Source organism: Phaseolus vulgaris, chromosome 9, assembly GCF_000499845.2.
Source record: "Phaseolus vulgaris cultivar G19833 chromosome 9, P. vulgaris v2.0, whole genome shotgun sequence".
Lineage (NCBI taxonomy): Eukaryota > Viridiplantae > Streptophyta > Magnoliopsida > Fabales > Fabaceae > Phaseolus > Phaseolus vulgaris.
Genome location: NC_023751.2, coordinates 8293315 through 8317646, shown reverse-complemented (window position 1 = coordinate 8317646; position 24332 = coordinate 8293315). Strand labels below are relative to the sequence as shown.

General features: G+C 32.1%; 5 protein-coding genes across 6 annotated transcripts; 4 read left to right on the top strand and 1 right to left on the bottom strand.

The window, feature by feature from the left end:
* The first annotated feature begins 1852 nt into the window (after positions 1–1852).
* Positions 1853–2598, top strand: LOC137821236 (uncharacterized). The gene has a single exon (XM_068625736.1). It carries the CDS (start codon positions 2057–2059, stop codon positions 2444–2446), a length of 390 nt encoding a protein of 129 aa, XP_068481837.1. The 5' UTR covers positions 1853–2056; the 3' UTR covers positions 2447–2598.
* A 2234-nt stretch (positions 2599–4832) lies between these two features.
* On the top strand, positions 4833–5946 carry LOC137821694 (large ribosomal subunit protein uL6-like). Its single transcript, XM_068626403.1, has 3 exons — positions 4833–5380; positions 5496–5618; positions 5711–5946. The coding sequence occupies exons 1-3, from the start codon at positions 5009–5011 to the stop codon at positions 5795–5797; spliced, it is 582 nt and encodes a 193-aa protein (XP_068482504.1). The 5' UTR covers positions 4833–5008; the 3' UTR covers positions 5798–5946.
* Positions 5947–7864: 1918 nt separating this feature from the next.
* LOC137821735 (uncharacterized) lies at positions 7865–13345 on the top strand. Of its 2 annotated transcripts, none has more exons than XM_068626468.1 (5): positions 7865–8281; positions 8596–8668; positions 9173–9317; positions 12199–12249; positions 12382–13345. In XM_068626468.1, exons 1-5 carry the CDS (start codon positions 8208–8210, stop codon positions 13245–13247), a joined length of 1209 nt encoding a protein of 402 aa, XP_068482569.1. In that variant the 5' UTR covers positions 7865–8207; the 3' UTR covers positions 13248–13345. The 2 variants fall into 2 exon arrangements, with proteins under 2 accessions (XP_068482569.1, XP_068482570.1); XM_068626469.1 differs by having other exon boundaries at positions 8213–8281; positions 9121–9317.
* A 1705-nt stretch (positions 13346–15050) lies between these two features.
* LOC137821734 (large ribosomal subunit protein uL6) lies at positions 15051–16172 on the top strand. The gene is made up of 3 exons (XM_068626466.1): positions 15051–15610; positions 15726–15848; positions 15941–16172. Exons 1-3 carry the CDS (start codon positions 15239–15241, stop codon positions 16025–16027), a joined length of 582 nt encoding a protein of 193 aa, XP_068482567.1. The 5' UTR covers positions 15051–15238; the 3' UTR covers positions 16028–16172.
* A 2037-nt stretch (positions 16173–18209) lies between these two features.
* LOC137821733 (uncharacterized) lies at positions 18210–22397 on the bottom strand. The gene is made up of 9 exons (XM_068626465.1): positions 22090–22397; positions 21756–22002; positions 21286–21435; positions 20398–20455; positions 20218–20310; positions 19939–20037; positions 19460–19551; positions 18825–18884; positions 18210–18725 (listed from the first exon to the last, which is right to left on the bottom strand). Exons 1-9 carry the CDS (start codon positions 22233–22235, stop codon positions 18456–18458), a joined length of 1215 nt encoding a protein of 404 aa, XP_068482566.1. The 5' UTR covers positions 22236–22397; the 3' UTR covers positions 18210–18455.
* Between the last annotated feature and the right edge of the window lie 1935 nt (positions 22398–24332).

The following is a 24332-nucleotide window of genomic DNA, read 5'->3' as shown; positions in this document are numbered from 1 at the left end:
TTACATAATGATATTTTATATTTCATCATTTAGTCATTTAGTGCTTCGATTTAGATTATTCTAAAAATTAATTCTTCTAATAAAAAGTGATATTTAACATAAGAACCAAATAACAATAGAATCATTTTAAAAAACTAATTTGCAAAAAAAAAAAGACAATCATAATATATTAGTAACATAATTAACATTGACGATTATAGGAGCGTGAGGAGTAAGAGTGGAATGATACAATTGTGCAACATGATACCGACATGACTTTCAATTGTAAGAACTCTTAAAAGTAACGATAAAATAATTTTGGTTTGCAAATGATTAAGGATTAAGGTTCAACTGAAATGACTTAGATGAGACTCTCCCGAATTAAATGAAATTCATAAAGAAGGCAAGTGAAGTACGAAATTTTGTAAGAGAAGTATATTTTGTGTGTGAAGATGGATTATTAATAATGCCTTGTGAGAATGATGGATTCTAACTTTGTGAGATTAAATTTTTATGAAGAATCCAAGAGAAATTTAATTCCACAAAAATGGTAATTTTGTTATTATGATAATTTAATTTATATTTTTGAAAAACTAATATATGTGGAAAACTTTTGTCATCACCCATTACTATTTTGACATTACCAAATATATTTACACTACTAGAAAATTATTAAATAAAAATCAATTTTAGAAACTAAATATAACTAATTGTTATATTAACTAAATTAGATACTATTTTAGAGACTAAAAAATTATTGGTTTCTAAATTAATTTCTATTATTGATCAATAGTTTCTAAATTTGTATCTAATTAACTACCAATGTTTTAACTACCAATTATTTAGATTTTAAATTTGGTAGCAAAAACTTTGGTAGCTAATTAGATACCAATTTAGAAACTAATAATCAATAATAAAAACTAATTTATAAACCAATAATTTTTCTAGTCTCTAAAATTTATTTAATTTAATCAATATATCAACTAACTATTTTTTGTCTTTAAAATTAGTTTTTATTTAATGATTTTTTTAAGAGTGTTATTTTAGTAGATAACACCAAAAATTTCAATTAATAATACGTAGATTTCCCATAATTATATTCTTGGAAACTTTGTAATTATCCATTATACAATATATGTGAGAAATACTATATGAGAAATACATTTTTTACCCATGAAAGCAAATTCCTGAGAAATAATACATGCGTAATTAATATTTTTTTTGTAATGATATGTTTGTAGGAAATAAGATGTGTTAAGAGAAAGAAAAGAAAGTATTCAATGAAAAACGTGTTTTTATATATCAACATTCTACTTAAATTTGGATTGGATGATCCAATTTTGTTTAATTAACTTGTAGACAATATATAAATTTTAGCATAATTTTTTTTTCTTGACTTTTCTATAAATGTGTTTTCTCCTAATTTAAAACTTTATGTATTAAAACACAAAATCGCGATTAGGAAAATCATCAAATGAGATGGGATTATCCTGGTTTAGTTTAGTTATTTAAAATTTAAAAACTTTAAATGAGTGTGTATTAAACATTAAAAAAAGTTATCACTTACAATTATTCATTTAACTCGAATAAAAACATTTACTACGCGTCTCGAAAAAAAAAAACGATAATGGATATCAAGTGATTTTTAATATATCTTGTTTACTAAGCATGGTTACATATTTTAATACGTTATAGGAAAAATTAATGGTAATTAATGATAATTAAGTTTTATGATTTATTTTAATTATTTTCACATGGAGAGTGTATTTATTAATATTATTTATTATTTATTTTTGATATTCTTGCATAGATTAATTTATTATTAAAAAGACTTTGATAGTACCTGAAGAAACAGCAAAATGAATGATGAAGATTGACATTGTAAGAAAGAAAGGTGCAGAGTAATTCATGTAGTTCAACCACACACTCTCACCCCTCCATTTTCTTAACCTATCTTACAAACTCGATCCAACTTTTTCTCCTTCATAAGTACGATTCATTTCAAACCCATTTCAATTCTCAATCCATTGTGTTCTCTGATTCCTCAGGCGAGCTTTAAGCTCGCCTCTCCCAGATCATGGTCGGAATCTTCAAAACCTTCTACTTCTCAGCCGTCTTCATCGCCGTCTTCGCCCTCCAGCCTGCGACAGCCCATGACGTCGACTCCACGGTTCTCCGGTTGCCGTCCCAGGTCGCCGTTGACGAAGGGCAGAAAGTGTGCAGCGGGGTAGCGCCGTCGTCGTGCCCCGTTAAGTGTTTTCGGACGGACCCCGTTTGCGGAGTGGACGGCGTGACGTACTGGTGCGGGTGCAGCGAAGCCGCGTGCGCCGGCGCACAGGTTGCGAAAATGGGGTTCTGTGAAGTGGGGAATGGTGGTTCCGTCCCTCTGTCTGGTCAAGCATTGCTTTTGGTGCATATTGTGTGGCTCATCGTACTAGGTTTTTCCGTCTTCTTTGGTCTTTTTTGAAAGAGGATGTAACACAGTAACAGTAGTATACATACGCATAGTAGATAGAGTTACATTCTGTATGACTATGTCTATACGATGCTTATGGCTATTTTGTTTTCTAAGGAATGTTTTAATTTGTCGGAGAACATCATAGAATTCAGATTTTTAGACACTTTGGTCCCTTATTTATTCTTCTCTCTGAAAATGCAGTGTTACATTACTGTCACGGTTGATCAATTTCCCTAAGAATATATTGTGTTTTTGGAATGAGAAGATTACTTGTTTATGGGACCACTTTCTCTGCCAATTTACCAATCCATTCCTGGGTAAATTCCAGAATCAATTTTTAATTTGTGCGAGAATTAATAGAAAAAGGATATCCAAAGGTAAAGAATGTTGAATAGAAAAAGAAAATTACTTAAATACTTGTTGTGTAATAAAAGTGAATACTAAACAGGGAATGTGTCTAAGTAAATGAATGAAGTGAATTGAGCATCATTGTGAATTCGTGGAATCAAACACTCATAACATCCAAAATTCATCAAAATCCTCACACTTAGAAGGATGTTTTCAAGACTAAACTTCACGTGGAATGAAAAATATTTTTGGATTCGATAGTATAAAGTGCTACTATAAGAGTGTTTTTCGAAATTGTAGTATAAAATTCATGTTTTTTTAATCACGAGTTACATTTCGGAAACACATATCTAATGGAAACTTAGACCTTGTGTATTTGTATTTTTTTATTTTTATTATTATTATTTGTATTATCATGTATTTATATTAATTTAAATTATAAATATATGTGTATTTATTAAATATCAAATTATATATATATATTTAAAAAAAACATTAAATTATTTTTTAAAGAGAAGACCAAATAAAAATAAAAATTAATATTTGAAATTTGTTTTAGATATTATTCAAAAGAATAACATTATTCTTAACCAATATCTTCATTAATTAAATTATAACAATAATCAAATTATATAAAATATCATTCATAATTCTTTTAATTTTAAAATTTTACAAATTTTATTTATTATTTTTTTATTTGCATATTCTTATCAAGATTTAAAAAAAAAATAGATTGCAAGAAAAATAAAATTGAATTACAATGTGAAATAAATAAAAAGTAGCAAAAAGCCATAATGAAAGTGGAAGAAGAAAAAACTAAAAGTTGTTTAGAAAAAACTAAATAATTTATATATATTTTTTTATATAAAGCAGTTTTCAAAACCAAACTAAACTATAATACCATTTTTAAAATTTATTTATAAAAAGCAATCATTTTTATATATGAATATAATATATTCGTATTTATTAAAAGTTTACACATTTTAATACAAATATGTAAATAATAATATTTTATTTTATTTTAAATATTAGTTTACCTATAATATCTCATTTATTCATATTATTTTCAGATCTAACTATTATATAGGATTCAAATTCTCTAAATTTTTAAGTAAAAGTTATACAATTTAACTATTCGTATTAATAAAATCAAATTTTAAATTTACTAATTTAATATAAAAAATATTTATTGAATTTTACTTAAATTTCTGCTATATATAAATAATAAAAATATAATATATTGTATGACATTTAGTAACGGTAAATGAAATAAAATATAATATATTGTATGACATTTAGTAACCGTAAATGAAATAATAAGATGAAATAATAAGATGAGATAAAAATTATAATTTTTAAAAGAGATAAAGATATGAAAAAACAAATTGTTTCACGTCATACAAAATTTCCACGACTAATAAATCATTACACCTACACTACATTTTAAATTTAAAATTGATAACTGCTTTCTACGAAATGATAATATATTAGTTTAAAAAAAACACTTTATGGTGGTATTTTTGAAAAGGGTATTTGTGGAAATAAAATGATTGGATGGAATATTGATAAAAGAAGAAGGTGCAAATATTAACTCAAAAAACTAGGTTAATAGTATGCGTTCTTATAGACGGTTTCTTCCTTCACTTCCATATTTTCTTCTTCCACATCCACAAACTTCCATATCTTCTTATGGATTATGTAATCCATAAGTTTTTTTCCAAATTTGTAATTAGTTTTCAAATTATGTAATTTAATTTTTTTCAGATGTATGATTAGTTTTCATATTATATAATCTGAAAGTCTAAATTAGCTTCCAAATTATGTAATCCATAAGCCCTTTTTCAAATGTGTTCAAATTACATAATCTGGAAGCTACTTTCAAATCTAATATTTCAGATTATATAATTCAGAATACCATTTTTAAAAAATATATTATGGATTACATAAACTATAAGCTATTTCCGAATCCAAAATTAACTATGGGATTATATAATTCGGAATATGGGGTGGCACAAGAAGAATAAAAGGATCTTTTCATATTTTGTTTGGGGTGGCTGAAAAACATATGGAGGTGCAGGAAAAATGAGTCATTCTTATAAGTTGTTAGATTTGGACCTAGCCCAATTATTGTTTTTGTGATGTAGGAAGTTATAAGATCAAAATAAGAAATGAGTAAGTGAAGAAATAACTAGGAGAAGGCAAAACGGTAACAGAGCGGCAACAATGAAGACGATTCTCTCATCAGAGACTATGAACATTCCCGATGGCGTGAGCATCAAGGTTCACGCCAAGGTGATCGAGGTTGAAGGCCCTCGTGGAAAACTAGTGCGACACTTCAAACATCTCAACCTTGATTTTCAGCTCATCACCGACGACAACGGCCAGAAGAAGCTCAAAATCGACGCCTGGTTTGGCTCTCGGAAAACCTCCGCTGCCATTCGCACCGCCCTCAGCCACGTCGACAATCTCATCACCGGCGTCACCAAGGGCTACCGCTACAAGATGAGGTTCGTGTACGCTCACTTCCCCATCAACGCCAGCATTGCCAACAACAATAAATCCATCGAAATCCGAAATTTCCTCGGCGAGAAGAAGGTACTGAATCACTCTTCCTGTTTATTTTTAATTAATTATTTTTCTCTTTTATCTGTCTCTAGGAAAAATGTACGATTAGGTCTAATTATTTATATGGTTACCTGTGCTTGATTAGGTGAGAAAAGTTGATATGCTCGAGGGTGTGTCTGTTGTTCGATCTGAGAAGGTGAAGGATGAGTTGGTTTTGGATGGAAACGATATTGAGCTTGTTTCCAGGTCTTGTGCTCTGATTAACCAGGTATTTTCTTTCTCTCTTAACATGGCCTGCCCAAACCCTTCTATGTTTTAATCTTTTTTAGACTTTAATTGTTTTCATTTCTTTTGCTACAGAAATGCCATGTTAAGAACAAAGATATTCGGAAGTTCCTTGATGGTATCTACGTAAGCGAGAAGGGAGCCATAGTAGTAGAAGAGTAGACCATGAAAACAGACATGCTGCTAGTTAGTTTGGAAATCTTTTTTTGTTATCTTTTGGAGTTTGGATTTTACAATTTTGTGTTGTCAAACTTGTCTTTGCGGAAATATCTTAATCGAAATTTACGCTATGGAATATTTACCCCAATTTACTTCTCAGTTTCTCAGTCCATAGATATTTTGCTTTTGTTGATGTGTATTGTTATGAATGCTTATTAAGCTGGTGATTGACTGAATTCACAATTCTGCTTCTCAACGTGGTTAATTTGCAATCACAATTAAATATTGAAGTATTGTGCAGTGTGTATGATATACTGAATATTGCATTTTTCTTTATTTCCTCTGTAGAAGATGTATATTAGAAGTTTTCACTGTGTTCTAGACCGGGCGGCCTTGGTCTGGTAGTTGACTGGCTGACAGAAATCTGAAGTATTTCTTGTATACGTCGTCCCTGATATTTTAGTCTCAATCTTGTCTATACGATTTTTTCACTCAATTTGGCTAAAACTAGCATGAATATGGTTGAGTAGTTTCATGGAAGAAATTCTTCAAGCAGTTTGGCAAAACATGAGAATTACAATTTTAACTATCTAGTCCTGGGCTAAAACTGATATTTTACAATTATTGATAGTCACACTGGATTCTCACAAAGACAGCTTCACGCTTTTATTTAATGATGTGCTTCCAGTTGTGTTTGCTCAAGTTTCTATCAAATAAGACTGGGAAATACATTTTAATTTATATTTTTCTCTTCTTGGTTGATAGCCTGATAACTCGAGAGTTTCAAGGAGACTTAGATGTCTGAGACTCAGGTGGATTGGTTAGCTCATATCATCCCGGAATGTGAAATTTACCTTGGTTGCTTGTACCCATAGATTTTTGAATGATTGTCCTATTGGAAGATAATATATAGGTTGCATGACATACACAGTTCGACAAATTGTTGTAATATATAATGGGCCGATAATCAGAAGCTGCATGACATAATTTTTCTCAAATTATCGGTAATTACCATTCTGTTTTCTTTGGCACCACTTTCCATAATATAAATAAGGACAACTATTGTGTGTTGTGTTCTATTTCAATTTATATCTCTAGCTGTGGTTAGAAATTGGAATCCTTGGCTGAAATGATCAATTGCACTGTAATTGGCTGAGATATTCAGGGCCTGTACCTCTTGTGAAGCTGCAGTTAGTGCTCAAAACTCAGCTGAAAGAACATTTGCAGCCCAAGTTTCCGAACAAAGTCACAAGACCTATGGCCTAAATGTTGTAAAGTGTGATTGAATATGCTTATAATTCATTTATAATTTAAGTAATGTGTAATAAACACTTGTATGGAGGAAGGGAACCAAACATTCATTGATACGTTCCAAAATATCCTCGATGCCGACGCCTCATGTTTTTAGAACTTTCCTTGTCAAATTTTTGCGCATATATGTCTACATTTCTTTGAAGCTTCGTCGTTGAATAAACATAGAACTATTAGTTGTGAAAAGTTATGAAGAATGTCACAATCAATCCAAGCTTCTTTCTTCTGCATAAGAATAAACATAGAACTATTAGTTGTGAAAAGTTATGAAGAATGTCACAATCAATCCGTACTCGCTGAAAAATAGATGGATGAGCTATGAAAATTGTTCAAAACTTTAATGTTTTTTTTTATTAAAATGAGAGAGTGAATTTGAAATAATTTAAAAAAAAATATAAAGAAAATTACAATGTTTGAATTAAGGTAAATAAAGTGGAAAGTGTGAAAAAAATTATGAAAATTTGTGAGTGATGTGGATAATACGATTGAAATTATATTTTTTTAATTGATAGAAATTTAACTTTAGATATCTGTCCTTATATTTAAAAATTATTCAAAAATTAATTTTATTTATTTATTTATAAATTATAATTATTTGAAATTAAATTATTATTAAAATATTTATAATTATAAATATTTAATAAAAACTCATTTTTATATTAAATAAAATTATTATTTTTATATATTTTTTTGTAATTAATAATTATTTTTTTAAAGAAAAAATGATTTTAAAGACTCTAGATTCATTTGACAATAATTGATTTTTTTAAAGAAAAATTGTCAAAGTAGAAATAAAAGTTTTTTTTTTTAAATATTTGTTTTCATATTATTTGGATTGGTCTCTAGACCTTTCTAGCTCCCTCCCAAATCTCCCGCCCCCATTTACCCTTCCTTCCACAGTTTCTCGCATCAGCGCCACACTACGCTGCAATCAGAAGAAGATTCTCGAAGCAGTTGTTTGCTTAACACGAATGTTGATTCAAGGAACCAAGGTTTGCAGATTCTGATCACGACCGAGTGAAACCTATGCGTTCAATTTCAATTTACTCCAACATTTCCCAAATATTCCGACAACATCAAAACCCTCGCCACACTTCCGAACATGGCTGATAATATAGTTACCCCTGCCAAATCTTCTACTCCCTCGCCGAACCCTATTCGGATAATCTGCCACGTGTATGTTTATCTTCAACTTACTATAGTTTTTCTTCTACATATATCTCTTTTTAATAATTATGCTATGACGAAGATCAACAAGTTTTTTCGCAGTTCTTTTTTTCTTTAATTTTTCGATTCTTATTATGTTTGGAAACATTCATTCACACTTAGTTCTATCAGATGATATGTGCGTGCATAAAAATTCTAATTTTCAGTTCAAGTTTTGAATCCTTGGCTTGCTTTTAGCTCTCTCATTTTATACCAGTATTTTATTTCTTATGTTTCTTTTAGATAAAACTGTCCTCATTTATTCCCTTTTCATACTACAACAGATGCCAGAAGCAGTTTTCTCAGTACACGTGTCCTCGATGCAATTCGCGATACTGCTCCCTCCAATGTTACAAAGTATGTAAAGTAGTAGTTGTCTGTTAGTTTATTTGAGCTGGTTAAGTAAGAGTTTTATTCATTCTTTGCATATATAAGTTGCATGTGTGTAACTTTACATCATAGATTATGTTTTAGAGTCCCATAATTTTTTGTGCACTAGCATGCCAATACTCAATAATTAAAGAATATGACACAAATTAGTTTTTAATTTGGAGCAGAACATTTTGTGCATGGCAGCAATATGCATATTCTAGTTTAGGTGCACTTTGTATTAATAGTATTTTGAGATTTACAACTATTACAGACATTCAGCATAAATGTTACTTCTGTTTACCATTTTTATTCTATCGCCTATGCTTTTGTATCTATGTATCTCCGTTTGCATTTACTGTGCCTGCTTTACTATTGTGAGTGTTCTGACAGAAATTTGTTATGCTTTTGTTGGATACGTTGACATGCTTTCTCTATAGATACGTTGAATCTTGATCCTTGTTTGTTGCAAACTGCTGTGAATTTTGACAGTCTCATAGTCTCCGTTGCACTGAATCCTTCATGAAAGAAAATGTAGTTCAAGAGCTTCAGCAAATGCAGCCTGATGAACAGACCAAAAACAAGATGTTGGACATACTAAAAAGATTTCATTCAGAAGAGGAAATGGATGAGGATTGTAAGTCATCCATATTTTCCCGTTGCTTTTATATGTTCCAGCGTTGCTCTGTTGCAGTTTTTCTTGCTTGATATCTATCTTTGCATGGAAGCCTACTCTTGTTTTTATTTACTTTCTGAAGCATATACACATATTTTTTGTTTCTCGTGGTAATGACATATAAACAGCAACCTGGATTTATCTGGATAGATATAGAGTAGGCTTCAATCAAAGCCATTAGGCTCTTTTGAAAATTAATTTTAAGTGGAACATTTGACTGAGCCAAATTTTCCCTGAAAGATTAAGTTCATTTCATGTTTATCCTGGAGGCTCAGCATAAATGTAGAATCCCTCTTGAGGTGCTTAAGAGATGTTAATGCGAGGACCTTAGTGCAGGAAGTAAGAATGCTTTACTTGAATTTAGAGATGACAAAAAATCAGCTAGTTTTATCTCAGCTGATGTATGTGTGTGCATACAGGTACATGTTTATCTCATAAAGAGAAAGGCTACAACCTGTGGTCCTTAATCTAATGATAGGTGCACCCAAGAACAACTTTTATTGTAAGAACTAAACTCTGAATTGTAGACCCTTTAAAGGTTTAGTTAGAATGTCTGCAAGTTGGTCATTAGTGTTGATGAATCGAGAACTAAGTTCCTTGACAACAACTTCTCCTTGACAAAATGGCAATCGGTCTTTATGTGTTTGGTTATCATGAAACACTAGATTGGAGGCAATATGAAGGCTGTCCTGATTATCACAATATAGTATCATTTGCCTAACTTCACAAAATATCCACTCTAGAAGTAGTTGCTTAATCCACACAAGTTCATAGGTGGCCAAATTATATCTATATTTAGCTTTTACATTGCAACAACACTTTATTTCTTGCTCTTCCATAATATTCCATCCAATGAATACATAGTATCCTGTGGTGGACCTCCTGATAATGGGACAATCAGCCCAATCTGCATAACAATACACTAAGATTTGTGTATTTATGTTCTTATATAATAATCCTTGTTCTAGAGCCTTTTTGACATATCTGAGAATGCAGATCACAAGATTGTCATGATCAAAATCAGGGCCATATATAACTTATTTACGTGTTTTTGTTAACATCCTACAATGAGTCAGCCACAGGGGATCTTTTCAGTTCTTCTACAACAGCCCAAACTTTTGCTACATGTGAGAGCATATCATGATTAGCCTGTTTAAGGGAGGCACTCTTTGGGTTCCCTCAAAGAGATGCTGATTATGGTTTGCAAAGATATCTTGGGCCTTCTTCTAAAATAGAGAGCGTGTCTTTTTAGGATTTGAGTATCTCTAAGACATTGCGCTCAATTGATTGGCATAACACAACACATAGCTAAAAGTCAAGCTTTGGCCACTAAGTTTATCTCAGTGAAAATAACACTAGCTTGTCTCCAGATGTCATGGTATCAGTATGATGGTATCCTTGAGTAAGGAAATACAACTCCACTGAAGCAACCAAGATAAATAATTCTTCCAATTGAGATTTGTAGTTGCATTAGTAGGAGTACCATAAAATGAAAAAACAAGACCAGCTCTCATACCAACTTGAATTTATAGAGATAGCAAAAAATCACTGAGTTTCATCTCAACAGATGTATATGTATATATTTAAAAAGATGAGTACTAGTATTCTCAATGAGGAAGGCTACATCCTATGTTCCTTAACCTAGAGCTAGATACACCTCAAAACAACTTTTATAACAGAAGTACAAAAAATTAATACACCTATTTCAACAGCTTTATCTGACTGAATGGACAAGGATGACATTTTTAGATGATTTACTGTTTTGAAGGCTCGACTGGTGGATCTGATTTCTTGCTACATAGTCCTTTATTCAATTCTCTCTTTGACCCTTATTTCTCTTGGCCTTCCTTGAAGAGTAAACATGGTGCGGGAGGCTCTTTAGCACCCAACCAGTTGGCCAGGAACATAATTGATGTTCCTGGTTGTTGTAATCAGCTGTATTAGTCTGAAATGCATTCAGTTGAATATGCTTCAAAATTGGTTGGAAGGTGGTCTTCTGCAATTATTTAACCCACTTTCTCCAACTTTCTCCTGGGTACATTTATTCCTGTTCTTATGTTTTCTACTGTCCTTGCGTTTATTGGTAAAATATATTGCTGGGAGAGATGGTTTAGAAAGTATGTCTATGAACTATTCTTCGTTATGCTAAAAAATTCATATAATTACTAGAGTAGATGAGGTATCTTTTGCTTACTACACGTTATTTTATGCATAAATTCATTAATAGAAAGATCAGAAAATATCAAAATGTTGACTTCTGTTTGCTTGTTAAAGAAGAGATTAATTGTCATGACCTATTGAAATTTTCACACTGGAGGATATATTTTTCTCTCTCTCTAAAATTTATATTAAGTAGTTTTATTAGGAAAACAACGCCCAATAGTTTGGGAATGAAAAGAATCTTCAATAGTGGAGTCTGGCTGCCTTTTTTTTCTTAGAAGATGGAATGAGAAAATTAACTAGGAAAAGAAGGAACAACTGTATAGAGGGTTGGAATTCTTGCAAGTCCTGAAGGAAACAGGAAGATGCCGATCTATTCTCCCTTGGCTACCAAGGTCACCTGCTATGTAACCGAAACATGAGAAAAGGAAAGAAACTAGAACGTGCAAAATTGATGGACAGTCTATGGAGCATTCAGTTAGTAGGATTCTATAATTAATGAAGCCCAGACTGGCTATATATATATATATATATATATATAACGAATGCGAATAAATTAGCAATAGTGCACTCTTGTTTTGTGTTGATTGCTTTAGAAGATCTGTTGATGTAGTAATTTGTTCATGAGCTATCTTATGAACTACTTGAGAAGGGAGCTAAACATCTACCCTTATTTCCTTAGCTTTTGCAGATTCAACTTTATCCGAGGAGACAATGGAAAAACTTTTGTCTGGTATTTCCTATTTAATGCTACTTATTATTTGTTGTAACTTGCAAGTGTATTCTGATTGCCTCGTGTACCAGTTAAACTGGTTTATGCCCATCTCATCATTATGTAAGGCTGATATATTTTCATCTCTTACAGGACAAGAAATCAGCTTTGATGATTTATCCCTTGAAGGAAAGAAACAGTTTCATAGAGCAATTGCTTATGGGGAATTGAGCAAGATGATTAAACCATGGGATCCATGGTGGTCAAAGCCTTCTGCCAGAAAAATCCGTCTCAGTAGTGAAGGAACTCAGCTTGTTCAATCACTTCCTGAGCAGGAATTGCTAGATGATATTGGAGGTGAAGAATTCAGTGAAGTTCCTGCCGGGCCTGATACCCCTCTTCCTCCTCTAAGCAGTCTTAGTTCCAGGGAGCCATCACCCCTTTTGACTGTTCACCTAGTTGATATTCTATACAGCTACTGTTTCACCCTTCGTCTCTACAATGGAGATTGGAGGTCAGATGCCCTTGGGGCAGTCACAGTTGTATTGAGTCTGTCCTCGGTGTTGGGTCAAGGTGCACAGCCAGAGACGGTACTAGAAGCCCTTTCTCATTTCTTGGAGCAGGTCTGCTGTCCAGCTTACAGACACGTGGGAGGATTGCAATTTGGATTGAGTGTCATTGATGATGTAATCAGTCTACTCAGTTTGGGAACTTCTGCTTTGGTGTGTGCCCTTTGTGATATGCATCGGTTGATTCAAGAAGGGGCAAAGGAGGCCAGATCAGAAAGGCCAAGAAATTCACGGAGGGATGGGATTCGAAGGGCTATAAAACTAGCAGAAAAGAAGATATATTTCATCATGTGTTGGGTTCATGAGCAGCCAGAGGAAGCCTGGTCTTCTTTAGCTGCCATTGTAAGAGCAGAAAAGACATCAGCCATGGAATTTCAGTGGAGCAATAAAGCTGAAAAATCGAACAATAAAGCGGAGGCCAAAGGCAAATGTTTAATTGAGGAGATTTAATTATTTTTGTTCTCTCTTTGTAAGATTAATCTCTTAAGTTATGGTAATTATGGGCTTAAATGATTTTCCTAATCCAAATCAAATGGGTTAATTGAAAACTGTTTTGTTTGGATAGCTGAATTATTCTTTGAAGACAGTGATGACTGAGGTAAAATGAGGTTGGCCTAGCACTATGGCCAGGTAGGAATACAATGCTTAAATGCTTTCAAATAACGTTCAACAACACTTATAGAATTTTTTATGTAATTGCTTGCCCTTCCCACTTAACAAAAAAGAGCAGGTATAGAGAAAATGAGAAACAATGACTTAATAACATAGAATGGAAATCTACCTAGGATGAATTTAGTGACGAAGTTTAGATATTTTATATAGGTATAATTCAAATGTTATTCGGTCCTCTCTCTTTCATAAAGTGACAGATAACGTTTATTGTCACTTCCATATTTTTCTCCTACACTCCCGGTATTTATACCAGTGTATTTATACCCCATTGTTGTTGAGAGAGAAGACATGGTTTGCAGCTGTTTTCACTAGATACAAGAATTTATACCATTTATAATCTGCACTAAGCATGACAATTTATACCATTTATAATCTGCACTAAGCATGACACTGGCAGAAAGACAAAATATAGATTCCGTGAAAAAGATGAAGAAAAGGTTAAAGTTATCATTTTATGTCTTCTATGGAGGTGCAATAAGAAGGAATGTAGGCGCAGGAAGAAAGCATGGATGTGCAGGAATATATTTTTTAAAATAAAATAAATTAAAAATCAAAACCTCAATAAATATTAAGAGTTGAAACTCGAATACAGAAATATTAATAGTTGAAACTCAGAATACAAAAAGACAGAGGAGTTATTCTAATATTTAGTTTAGACAAAAAAATATTGTTATGATATTGATCATTACAAATTATTTTAATAAAGCCGAAATTTGAATTTTTATAATTTAAACACATCTTTTTACAAATAAATTTATGTGTCACTTTAGACAACCATAACATAACAGATCGATTGAAGTGCATGTTTTTTTTTATTACTCTTCATTATTTTTCATTCAACAATGGAAGGGTTTTAATTAAGGATTTTCAGCTATTACATTTTTTTCACCATTTAAAATTCACCAAAGGGTATAAAGTATTTGAAATTTATGGATTCGGATGTCTTTTTTCATATAAAATATTAGTTAAAAAATTCTATTTTTTATATATTAAACCATTTTAATTGTTAATTCACAGATACTTTCCAAATTTTAAAAGTTATATATTTTTAACATCATTTTATACAACAGATAAAAAATTTCAGACTACCATATGTACTACCTAAGAAAATTGTAAATTTAAATATTAGAAGCTTCTGCTATTTTCTTTTTTATAAACTAATTTTGCTTTTAAACATCATTATAAAAAGAAGTCCCAAGACATGTCAATCAATACCTATCATTTACAATACACCAAAACCTGAATTAAAAAAGGAAAACAATTAAATTTATAATTTTAAACAAGTAATTAAATTTAAGATAGTGTAATATTTTACAGAATTAATAATTAAGGATATACATTATAATTTATAATTGTAAAATATTTTTAATTTACTCATTAAAACCATTTAAGAAAAATATAACTAGGATTATAAATGTGAAAAATAAAAGAGTATAAATTTGTTTAAATCTATTGTTTCAGATGAATTTCAAATTCTATTATTTTAAGTTATAGAATTACTCTAGTAAATTTATAATTTTTTTTTTTAATTTCTCCAATCAAAAGACTTTTCACATAGTGCTGTTGGGTGCATTGTCAAATATGGTATGGTGCAGGGAGAAATGACCTCTTTTGTAAGTTGTTAGCTTTGGGCCTAGCCCAATTATTGTTTTGGTGATGTAGGAAGTTATAAGATGAAAACAAGAAATGAGCCTGTGAAGAAATAACTAGGGTTTTGAGTTAGTGTTGTTGCAGGTAGGAGAAGGCAAAACGGTAACAGAGCGGCAACAATGAAGACGATTCTCTCATCAGAGACGATGAACATTCCCGATGGCGTGAGCATCAAGGTTCACGCCAAGGTGATCGAGGTTGAAGGCCCTCGTGGAAAACTAGTGCGAGACTTCAAACATCTCAACCTTGATTTTCAGCTCATCACCGACGACAACGGCCAGAAGAAGCTCAAGATCGACGCCTGGTTTGGCTCTCGGAAAACCTCCGCTGCCATTCGCACCGCCCTCAGCCACGTCGACAATCTCATCACCGGCGTCACCAAGGGCTACCGCTACAAGATGAGGTTCGTGTACGCTCACTTCCCCATCAACGCCAGCATTGCCAACAACAATAAATCCATCGAAATCCGAAATTTCCTCGGCGAGAAGAAGGTACTGAATCACTTTTCCTGTTTATTTTTAATTGAATAATTTTCTCTTTTATTTGTCTCTATGAAAAATGTACGATTAGGTTTAGTTATTTATATAATTACTTGTGCTTGATTAGGTGAGAAAAGTTGATATGCTCGAGGGTGTGTCTGTTGTTCGATCTGAGAAGGTGAAGGATGAGTTGGTTTTGGATGGAAACGACATTGAGCTTGTTTCCAGGTCTTGTGCTCTGATTAACCAGGTATTTTCTTTCTCTCTTAACATGCCCTGCCCAAACCCTTCTATGTTGTAATCTTTTTTAGACTTTAATTGTTTTCATTTCTTTTGCTACAGAAATGCCATGTTAAGAACAAAGATATTCGGAAGTTCCTTGATGGTATCTACGTAAGCGAGAAGGGAGCCATAGTAGTAGAAGAGTAGACCATGAAAACAGACATGCTGCTATTTAGTTTGGAAATCTTTTTTTGTTATCTTTTGGAGTTTGGATTTTACAATTTTGTGTTATCAAACTTGTCTTTGCGGAAATATCTTAATCGAAATTTGCGCTATGGAATATTTACCCCAATTTACTTCTCAGTTTCTCAGTCCATAGATATTTTGCTTTTGTTGATGTGTATTGTGATGAATGCTTATTTAAGCTGGTGATTGACTGAATTCACAATTCTGCATTTCAATGTGGTTAATATGCAATCACAATTTAATATTCAAGTATTGCGTAGTAGAAACCATGATATATGATAAACTGAATCTTTCATTTTCCTTTTTTTCCTCGGTAGATGATTTGAACTTGTGGTTGAATGGCTGACAGAATTCTCATTTGTTTCTTATGTGCGTTGTCCTGGTGTTTTAGTTTTACTCTCTCTGGGCTCTACGATTTATTCATTCAATTCAGCTTAAACAAGCATGAATATGGTTGAGTAGATTCATGTAAGAGAAGCAGGTTCATTCCTGAAGGAGTAGATGTCGAGAGAAAGAGCCAAAGACACTTGGGTTTGTTTTGTGTAGACTTCCAATTGCTGGAGGTCGTAATAATTTTAGATTTATCTGAACAGAATCAAGTAGTACTCATTTGATGTTTATTTCTCTATATTCACAATTTGATGTTTATTTCTCTATATTCACAATATTCAACTTGATTTTTGAGCCGTGCTGTACCCGTTTAGTTTTTATAAAATAATGTTTGTTTTTTTTTAATATAGTAATGTTCAATATCCATACGAAGAGCTAATGAGAACTGTTTATAAGTTTTTTGACGCGACCATTCTTATGCAATAGAAAAAGTTTTGTAAAATCTAAACTAAGAAGTGATATTTTAGAAACTAAAGCATATATTCAAACTAATTATCTTTTTTATAAATAAACTACAAACAGTTACAGGAATCGTATAAAGGACTTGGAACTTCACCAAAATCTTCTAGCTTGAATAATTGGGTACTCAGTGATATCGAAGTATACAGCAGGTGATGGTTTGCTATGAAATGATTGAAGTACTGTTTTGTAGGACCATTCACAAACTGACGACACACTTAGAATGAAAATTGACAAAGACCACATTCTAGATGATACCATGACTTTTTAATCTAATGAACCAAGGGCTGCTTCTTCCTGCACCTCCGTACCTTCTTCTGCCACCCCCATAAATTTTTCTTATTCCAAAAATATCCTTTTCAATATTCTGGATTACATAATCCGGAAGTCTTTTTCTAGATTCAGAAAGTCTTTTTCTAGATTCAGAATTAGCTTCCGGATTATGTAATCCGGAAGTCTTTTGTGATTACCTTCCGGATTACATAATCCAGAAGTCTTTTCTATACATAAGATTAGCTTTCGGATTATGTAATCCAAAAGTCTTTTTTTCAGATGTGTTATTAGCTTCCGGATTACATAATCCGAAAGTCTTTTCTTAATATGAAATTGACTTCCAAATTATGTAATCCAGAATTTATCCGGATTACATAATGGCTTATTATTTCAAATCCAAGGAAGTGAAGAATAAGAATAAAATAGTATTTTCATATTTAGTATGGGGTGGCACAAGAAGGTGTGGAAGTGTAGGAAGAAAGAGTCTGAACCAAGTTATAGCAAAATTGTTCAGTTTTTAATTTCAGTGCATTTTGTCAGCAAAAACGTTACATCTCATGATCTCCACCGCCTGGCGAAATTTTTTCAATGTGTGGTCTCTACGATTTGGATCTGGACACCCCATTACAAACAGAAGTCCCATTTCAACGATTATAATAAATCAAATCAGTAACTCGCCGAAATTAAACAAAATCCTGATCCTCTAATAAATAGTATTATTTATACCTTCTAACCGCGCAAGCCTTTGTATTCCAAAATGGGAAAGAACCACCATGCTCAAAAACAGTAAGTGCTCTATAGAATTGTGTCCGTTTTAAAATTCAGTAAAAGCAATTCATCAAAAAAAATGCGACTAATACTCGTTCACCATGATATCCAATACATTTCGAATGTGATTTTTATAAAAAAGTTGCTTAAAAGCTGCCAGTTATGAAGACCCTTAAATTTTTTTCATCTAATTCAAGCAATGTCATGGAGTCTAAATGTAGGCAAGTAAAGGACGAAAATAGAAGTTTGGATATACACGAGAGGACAGAATATCTCCTTTTTTTTTCTTTCAATTATTTCCTCAAGAAAGACACAAATGTAAATTAAAGAAAGTCCAGTGATCAATACCATGTGTATTCTGTGATCAGTACCACAACAACTAGCGATGTAAGTCCACCCAAACTCTTCTTTCTCTCCCAAGTCCGAATTCAATTTACTGTAACATCCATACGTTGAAAAAAATGAATTCTTGAAAATGGCAAGCTTTATAGATCAAAGATTATTCCCGTTTTGGTGGGCTCTGAAGTGAAAATCCAGATTTCCCACGATAATCTGGGATTTCATTAGTTACATTGGCAGTTGTGGAGCTCTCGCCTTTAACCTCCCCCGAGGAATCATTTTCTTCTAATTTTGCCGATATTGAAAGGGGCGTATTTCCACTGTGCTTATCACTAGAAACGTTACCAAGCAGGCTTTTATACATAGTGAGGGCTTGGGCCATCATGTTAGCAGGATTGGATGCGGAGCTAGGAAGCAACATTGTTGTGCCCTGATGAAAAAGTAAAGATGAAATGAAAAGCAATTTTCGAACTAAACAAATTATGCTCTGCAAGAAATTGAATATCAATGAATTTATGGGCTATATTACCTCCTTGGCTATGTTACTGAAAGCTTGAATATATTGCTCTGCAATCCTTAAACTTGCTGCCTGCAAAAACCAAATGACAGTATTATTCCCTTTCCTGTCAGTCCATGGGACTCAATAAGGTTCAAACAAATGTTATCCACCAGATTCACCAGTTGATATGTCCCTCATCTTCAGTGATCACACCAACATCAACATAATAAACCCTTCTACCCTATTTATATGGACAGTCACATACTAGATTGTCTTCAAGAAATCAAACATTATATAAAGTCAACCAGATCCAATATTGAAAACTATGACTAGGAAAGGAAAATCATTAACATGGTTTTCGTACCCAAAAAAAAGTCTCCAGGTTACTGACACATCATGTCAATATGGCTGGAATGGCAATCCAAAAATAAAAAATGTATAGCATCAAAGAGATACCAACAACAGAAATAAATTAATCTAAGGAGTTTTCATCATACACTTTTTCGACCAACCACCTAAATATAGAGCTAGAAAATTACAAAAGCGATATGAATAAAAGAACTTTATATATGCAACTTATAACAACAAAAAATGAGTTAAACTAATCAATATAAAAAGCTAGTACTAGACGTGATATACAAAATTATGAACGTGAAGATCTTCACCTCAGGTCCTCCATTTTCTTTTAGGGCTGTTGACACAACAGCCAGTCCCTCAGCTGTTGCTTTTGCTTTAGCTAGGATAGCTTCAGCCTCACCTGAACAAGAATAATGTTAATCATTAAGTTTTGAAGATATCAAATCAACCAACTGAAATTGATATATGAAGAAAACAGAAGATATCATATCAAATAGATCAGCACATTAATCATGATATATTATTTTAAAATAACACAAATCAGCTACTCATTAGACTATGACCAAATCCACAATTCATTATCATCTTGACGTGCATAAGATCATCCCTCTCAACAAGAGAATGTACCTAGGAAATAACCTTGATATAAACGACCAGTTGAATTAATATGAAGGGATATCATATCACATGATTCACATCATGTTCACCAGGCATCAAAGCTTATCTTAAAGAATTAATATTGAAACATAAAAGGAAGTTGGAACTATTTTATCAAGATGTAAATAACCTTGAGCTCTGTTAACTTGATCCATCTTCGCAGCTTCTGATGCTAAGATCACTGAACTCTTCTTTCCATCAGCAATGTTTATGTGTGCCTGTCTTTCTCCTGTTTAACAACTACAGGATATCAATACCAGTAAACTTAGAAGCTACAGGAAGCAGTTGGCTCAGGAACAGGATCCCTTTTCAGTTGAATGATATGGATACTAAATCTAATTTCATGATGAAAAATAATGCAAAAAAGGATAAACTGAGCATACGAAGGTTTGAATATCAAATTGATTACCTTCAGACTCAAGAATTTGAGCTCTCTTTTTTCTTTCTGCTTCTGCTTGCATCTCCATAGCTGCTCTCACTCCACGTGGAGGAGAGATATCCCCTACAGAAGGACAACCACAAAAAGAATTACACAGAAACTATCAAGTAAAAAATACAGTAAAATTATTTATACACTGCCAAAACTTACTTATTTCATATCGAAGGCACTCCAGACCCCAACTTTTTGCAGCCACATTAATGGCCTCCTGCAATAATTTTGTCACACAATTAACCATTATATGGTCAATACAAGACTAACTATGTCAGTACATTCTTTAGGGTACGTCGGAAAGAAAACACAAGACTAACTCCTATGGAAGGGCTAGTGCATAGCTGTTAGATCCTGTTTATTATCACTTTCTGTCATTGTTAAATACTAATTCCTTGGCACCAAGCTGGCTTAGAAATCATGCTTATTATGCCAACCTTTCTAAATAAATCTAATATATAAACCCATAACCAATTGTAAAAAACGATTCCTATGTTATAATAAGTTAAGGACTCAGCAACGTTTCACATGACTACAGTAGAAAAGAAACCAATATCACCAACCAGCACAAGCACTAAAATTTGTATCTTTAGCTATTGCTTGGTTTCTCTTTTTCTTTCCTATATATAACTGGATTGAGGTAGGACTTGAATTTTTCTTTTTCTTTTTGTTACTCACAGGTTACCTCCATTTGAGACAATCCTATTCAAAACACAACCTCACACTAACTTGGAATATCTCTCCCTGCAAAGATTCAATTCAACCTTATTTCGCCATGTTATGAGTGACTAGCCCCTTCTATTAGACCCAAACCCCATAATTTATGTTATAAGAATCATCCTTTCCATAATTTGCACAGCTCCATCTAAGGAGACATGTCTTTACTTTTCACAACTATTTTATGTTCTGCTTTATAGAAGACTTCCACCAACAAGATTTTATGCGTGACTTGAAATTAAAGTATCTAAGATGCTTCCTCTTGTAAGGAAAGGGTAATAAAATGACCAGCACAAACAACAAATTCGAAGAACTTATAACTAAACTCACCACAATCTTTTCATTGAGAGTGTCCCTTTCCTCAAAGGTCTTGTCAAGAGTAATCTTACCAAGCTCACTACGCATTGTCGTTTGTGCCAGCTGAATGACAGCATAAATGGGATTCTCCACCCCATAAGACGCGAGCTTAGGATCCACAATCTGCACTCCAAAAAAAAAAAAACTAATAAATAAATAAAAAATATATGATCTAGACTGGACAAACTTCTCAAAGAAGAAAATAAAAAGGCAAAATTGAATCAAACTCTCCCCATAAGTTCAAATTAGCTTATACATAAACTAAATACAGCTATTGTAGAAGCTAAGCGAAATAATTTCTATAAATAAACTTATACATAAATTAATTTTAACCTCTATGAGAATCTCAATTCACTTTCTCTTCTATTTAACCAGAAAAATAGTTCAACGCCACTGCCCACTCAAAGACAATAACCGAATACATAGACACAAAAAACATAAACCTTGACATAAAGCACACCATCGATGAGGATGGTGACATTGTCCTTGGTAATTGCACTCTGGTCAGGAATGTTAATAGCCTCCTCCTTGAGCGAATGCACATAAGCGATACGATCAACCAAAGGAATCAAAAAATGGATTCCAGAGGGAAGAGTCTTAACGTACTTCCCGAATCTCTCAATTACAAACGCCTTCTTCTCCGGCACAATCCGAATCCCCCAATTCACCGGCGGAATAATCTCATAGGTCCTACTCAACAACGCCTCAAAATTAAAAATGAAAAAAAAAGGAAAAAATAATTGTTTGACGGCGAAACCTAGCAGCAAGAAAACTAACCTGGAACTAGGATCGCGACCTGTGCGGAGGTAGCGAACGGAGGAGAAACGAGATGGAATAGAAGGAGTGCGGCTAGTAGAAGCCAAGGATTGGCTCAAACAACGCACTGCGTTTCTCGCGGCGTTGGTTTTCCAAATGGTCGTCATTTTCGGGCGCTGGAGTTCTCTGCAGTTCTTTCGTGGGCATCAATTTTCTTCCTCTTGTTAATTCTCTTCTCCAGTTGCTTCTAATAAAACCCTAGTAAAACCTCTTTCTTCTAACTTTTTTTAGTTTGTTCAGATCTTACACATGAATTACATAATCACCAAATCATTCTTCTTTTCTTCTTCTTACATATTTTTTCCTGTTAGATTACTTATTTCTACATTTTTTATTTTATGATATCATTTTTTTAATCAAATTTACTCCTTTGTATGCTTATATTAAATTTTTCTATTTTTCAATTGTAATTATTATTGTGCAATACTTTTAAAAATACATGTATCCTTGTTGTTCTTATTTTTTAGTTTGAATGCTAAGGTTTCACTCATTGTTGCTTTTTTTTTAATTTTTTAAGTATTTAGTTTTATTTTATTTTATTGAATATTTCAGCAATATTTCCTACTTATATTAATAATTTAAGAGAATTCTTCTCCTAAATAATGTGTCTAAAAAATAAAAAAATGTTTTATTAATATCCTGTCACTAACACACACTTGACACGACTTGTCTCGCATTAATTGACGCTGCAAACGTGACATTTGGTGAGGATGTGACACTGACTTTATATTATAATATATCGTAGCACACACAAAATTGGTTACTCGTGTATCTCTAAGTGGTTACTTATGTGACGTTTATAGTTATCACTAAGAAAAAAATCATTTTTTTAATAAGAACCATATATTACATCGGTTAGATGACTTAACCGATGTAATAACCCTACCAAAACTGGTTATCCAGTCACAGGTTCCTCCACATATACTGGTACACACAAAACTGGTTACCCGTGTGTCTGTAAGTGGTTACCTATGTGACGTTTATGACCCACCCACTCTTTATGAAAACAAATTCAATTTTTTTAATATGGATCATATATTACATTGGTTAGATGATTTAACCGATGTAATATGGGTCATTCTGAGTAAAAAAAAAAATATATTACACAGGTTGTTTTTAAGAATCGATGTAATATATTCTTTTTTACCCTATTTTGAAGTTCGTGCTGCTTATTCGCGCACAATCTCACTCTATCACGTCATTGTTACGTCTGCAGCGTCAAATGTGTGTCATGTGTAAAGGGTGTCAACATATCGGGACTCAAAAAATAATTTCACACATAAACTCAATAAGAAATAAGTACATACTTACGAAAACTGATCAAAATTTTATTATTGGAAAAGTGAATTCTAATATGATTTTTCTCTTTAAAAAATAGAAAATGATTTTTTTAATTATTTGTTTGTTAAATAATTAATATTAGTAATAAAATTTTAATTTTAATAAAAAAAATTAATATTAAATACTGTTATTTAATTTTATATTTAATATAAATTTTTATTATTAATAAACAAATTTAATAAAGCAGAAAAATATAATAAAGTAATAATTAATTAAATTAAGATATTAATATTGATGAAATAAAGTTATAATTAAGAAAATATATTAATATTGTTGAAATACTATAGTAACAGTTTTAAAACAAAAGAGTGCTAGATAGAAAAATAAAAACAAAAGGGTATTAGATAGGGAAATAAGAGTATAAATGGTGCTAGATAGAAAATTTACTCACAAATAACGGGGTTTGGAAAATCCCTGAAAGTAACAAAGGTTTGAAAAATCCCTGAAAGTAACCGAGTTTACATAACCATCAAAAATTAATTATCATTCCAAAAATTAGTAAAAATCACTGATAATCTATTAGAAATGATATATCTTCTAGAAAATAAAATTCACAAATAATGTAGTTAACAAAGGTTTAAATAGTAAAAAACGCTAAATGTAATCATAAAAATAATTCTTTATATATAATAAGGCATCCTTATTAAATACACGGAAAGACCAAAAAAAAGTATACATAAATATTTTTACCAATTTAACCTTGTGGATGTAGTGTACAAAGAGAAATTCGACAATATGTTACATATAACATAAACATATAATTTACTATGTTAACATAATCCACGTTATACATAGCATATAATTGATTATATCAAATAATATAACTGATTCTATAAAATATTATAACATAAAAAAAACATAAT

Coding starts and splice junctions, on each gene's coding strand:
- LOC137821734 (XM_068626466.1), top strand. CDS start 15,239: ATGAAGACGATTCTCTCATCAGAGACGATGAACATTCCCGATGGCGTG. Junction 15,611..15,725: donor ATTTCCTCGGCGAGAAGAAG/GTACTGAATCAC, acceptor GTGCTTGATTAG/GTGAGAAAAGTTGATATGCT. Junction 15,849..15,940: donor CTTGTGCTCTGATTAACCAG/GTATTTTCTTTC, acceptor CTTTTGCTACAG/AAATGCCATGTTAAGAACAA.
- LOC137821735 (XM_068626468.1), top strand. CDS start 8,208: ATGGCTGATAATATAGTTACCCCTGCCAAATCTTCTACTCCCTCGCCG. Junction 8,282..8,595: donor ATTCGGATAATCTGCCACGT/GTATGTTTATCT, acceptor ATACTACAACAG/ATGCCAGAAGCAGTTTTCTC. Junction 12,250..12,381: donor AATGGAAAAACTTTTGTCTG/GTATTTCCTATT, acceptor CATCTCTTACAG/GACAAGAAATCAGCTTTGAT.
- LOC137821733 (XM_068626465.1), bottom strand. CDS start 22,235: ATGACGACCATTTGGAAAACCAACGCCGCGAGAAACGCAGTGCGTTGT. Junction 22,003..22,089: donor GGTCGCGATCCTAGTTCCAG/GTTAGTTTTCTT, acceptor GTTGTTGAGTAG/GACCTATGAGATTATTCCGC. Junction 18,885..19,459: donor AAGAAAATGGAGGACCTGAG/GTGAAGATCTTC, acceptor TGGTTTTTGCAG/GCAGCAAGTTTAAGGATTGC.
- LOC137821694 (XM_068626403.1), top strand. CDS start 5,009: ATGAAGACGATTCTCTCATCAGAGACTATGAACATTCCCGATGGCGTG. Junction 5,381..5,495: donor ATTTCCTCGGCGAGAAGAAG/GTACTGAATCAC, acceptor GTGCTTGATTAG/GTGAGAAAAGTTGATATGCT. Junction 5,619..5,710: donor CTTGTGCTCTGATTAACCAG/GTATTTTCTTTC, acceptor CTTTTGCTACAG/AAATGCCATGTTAAGAACAA.
- LOC137821236 (XM_068625736.1), top strand. CDS start 2,057: ATGGTCGGAATCTTCAAAACCTTCTACTTCTCAGCCGTCTTCATCGCC.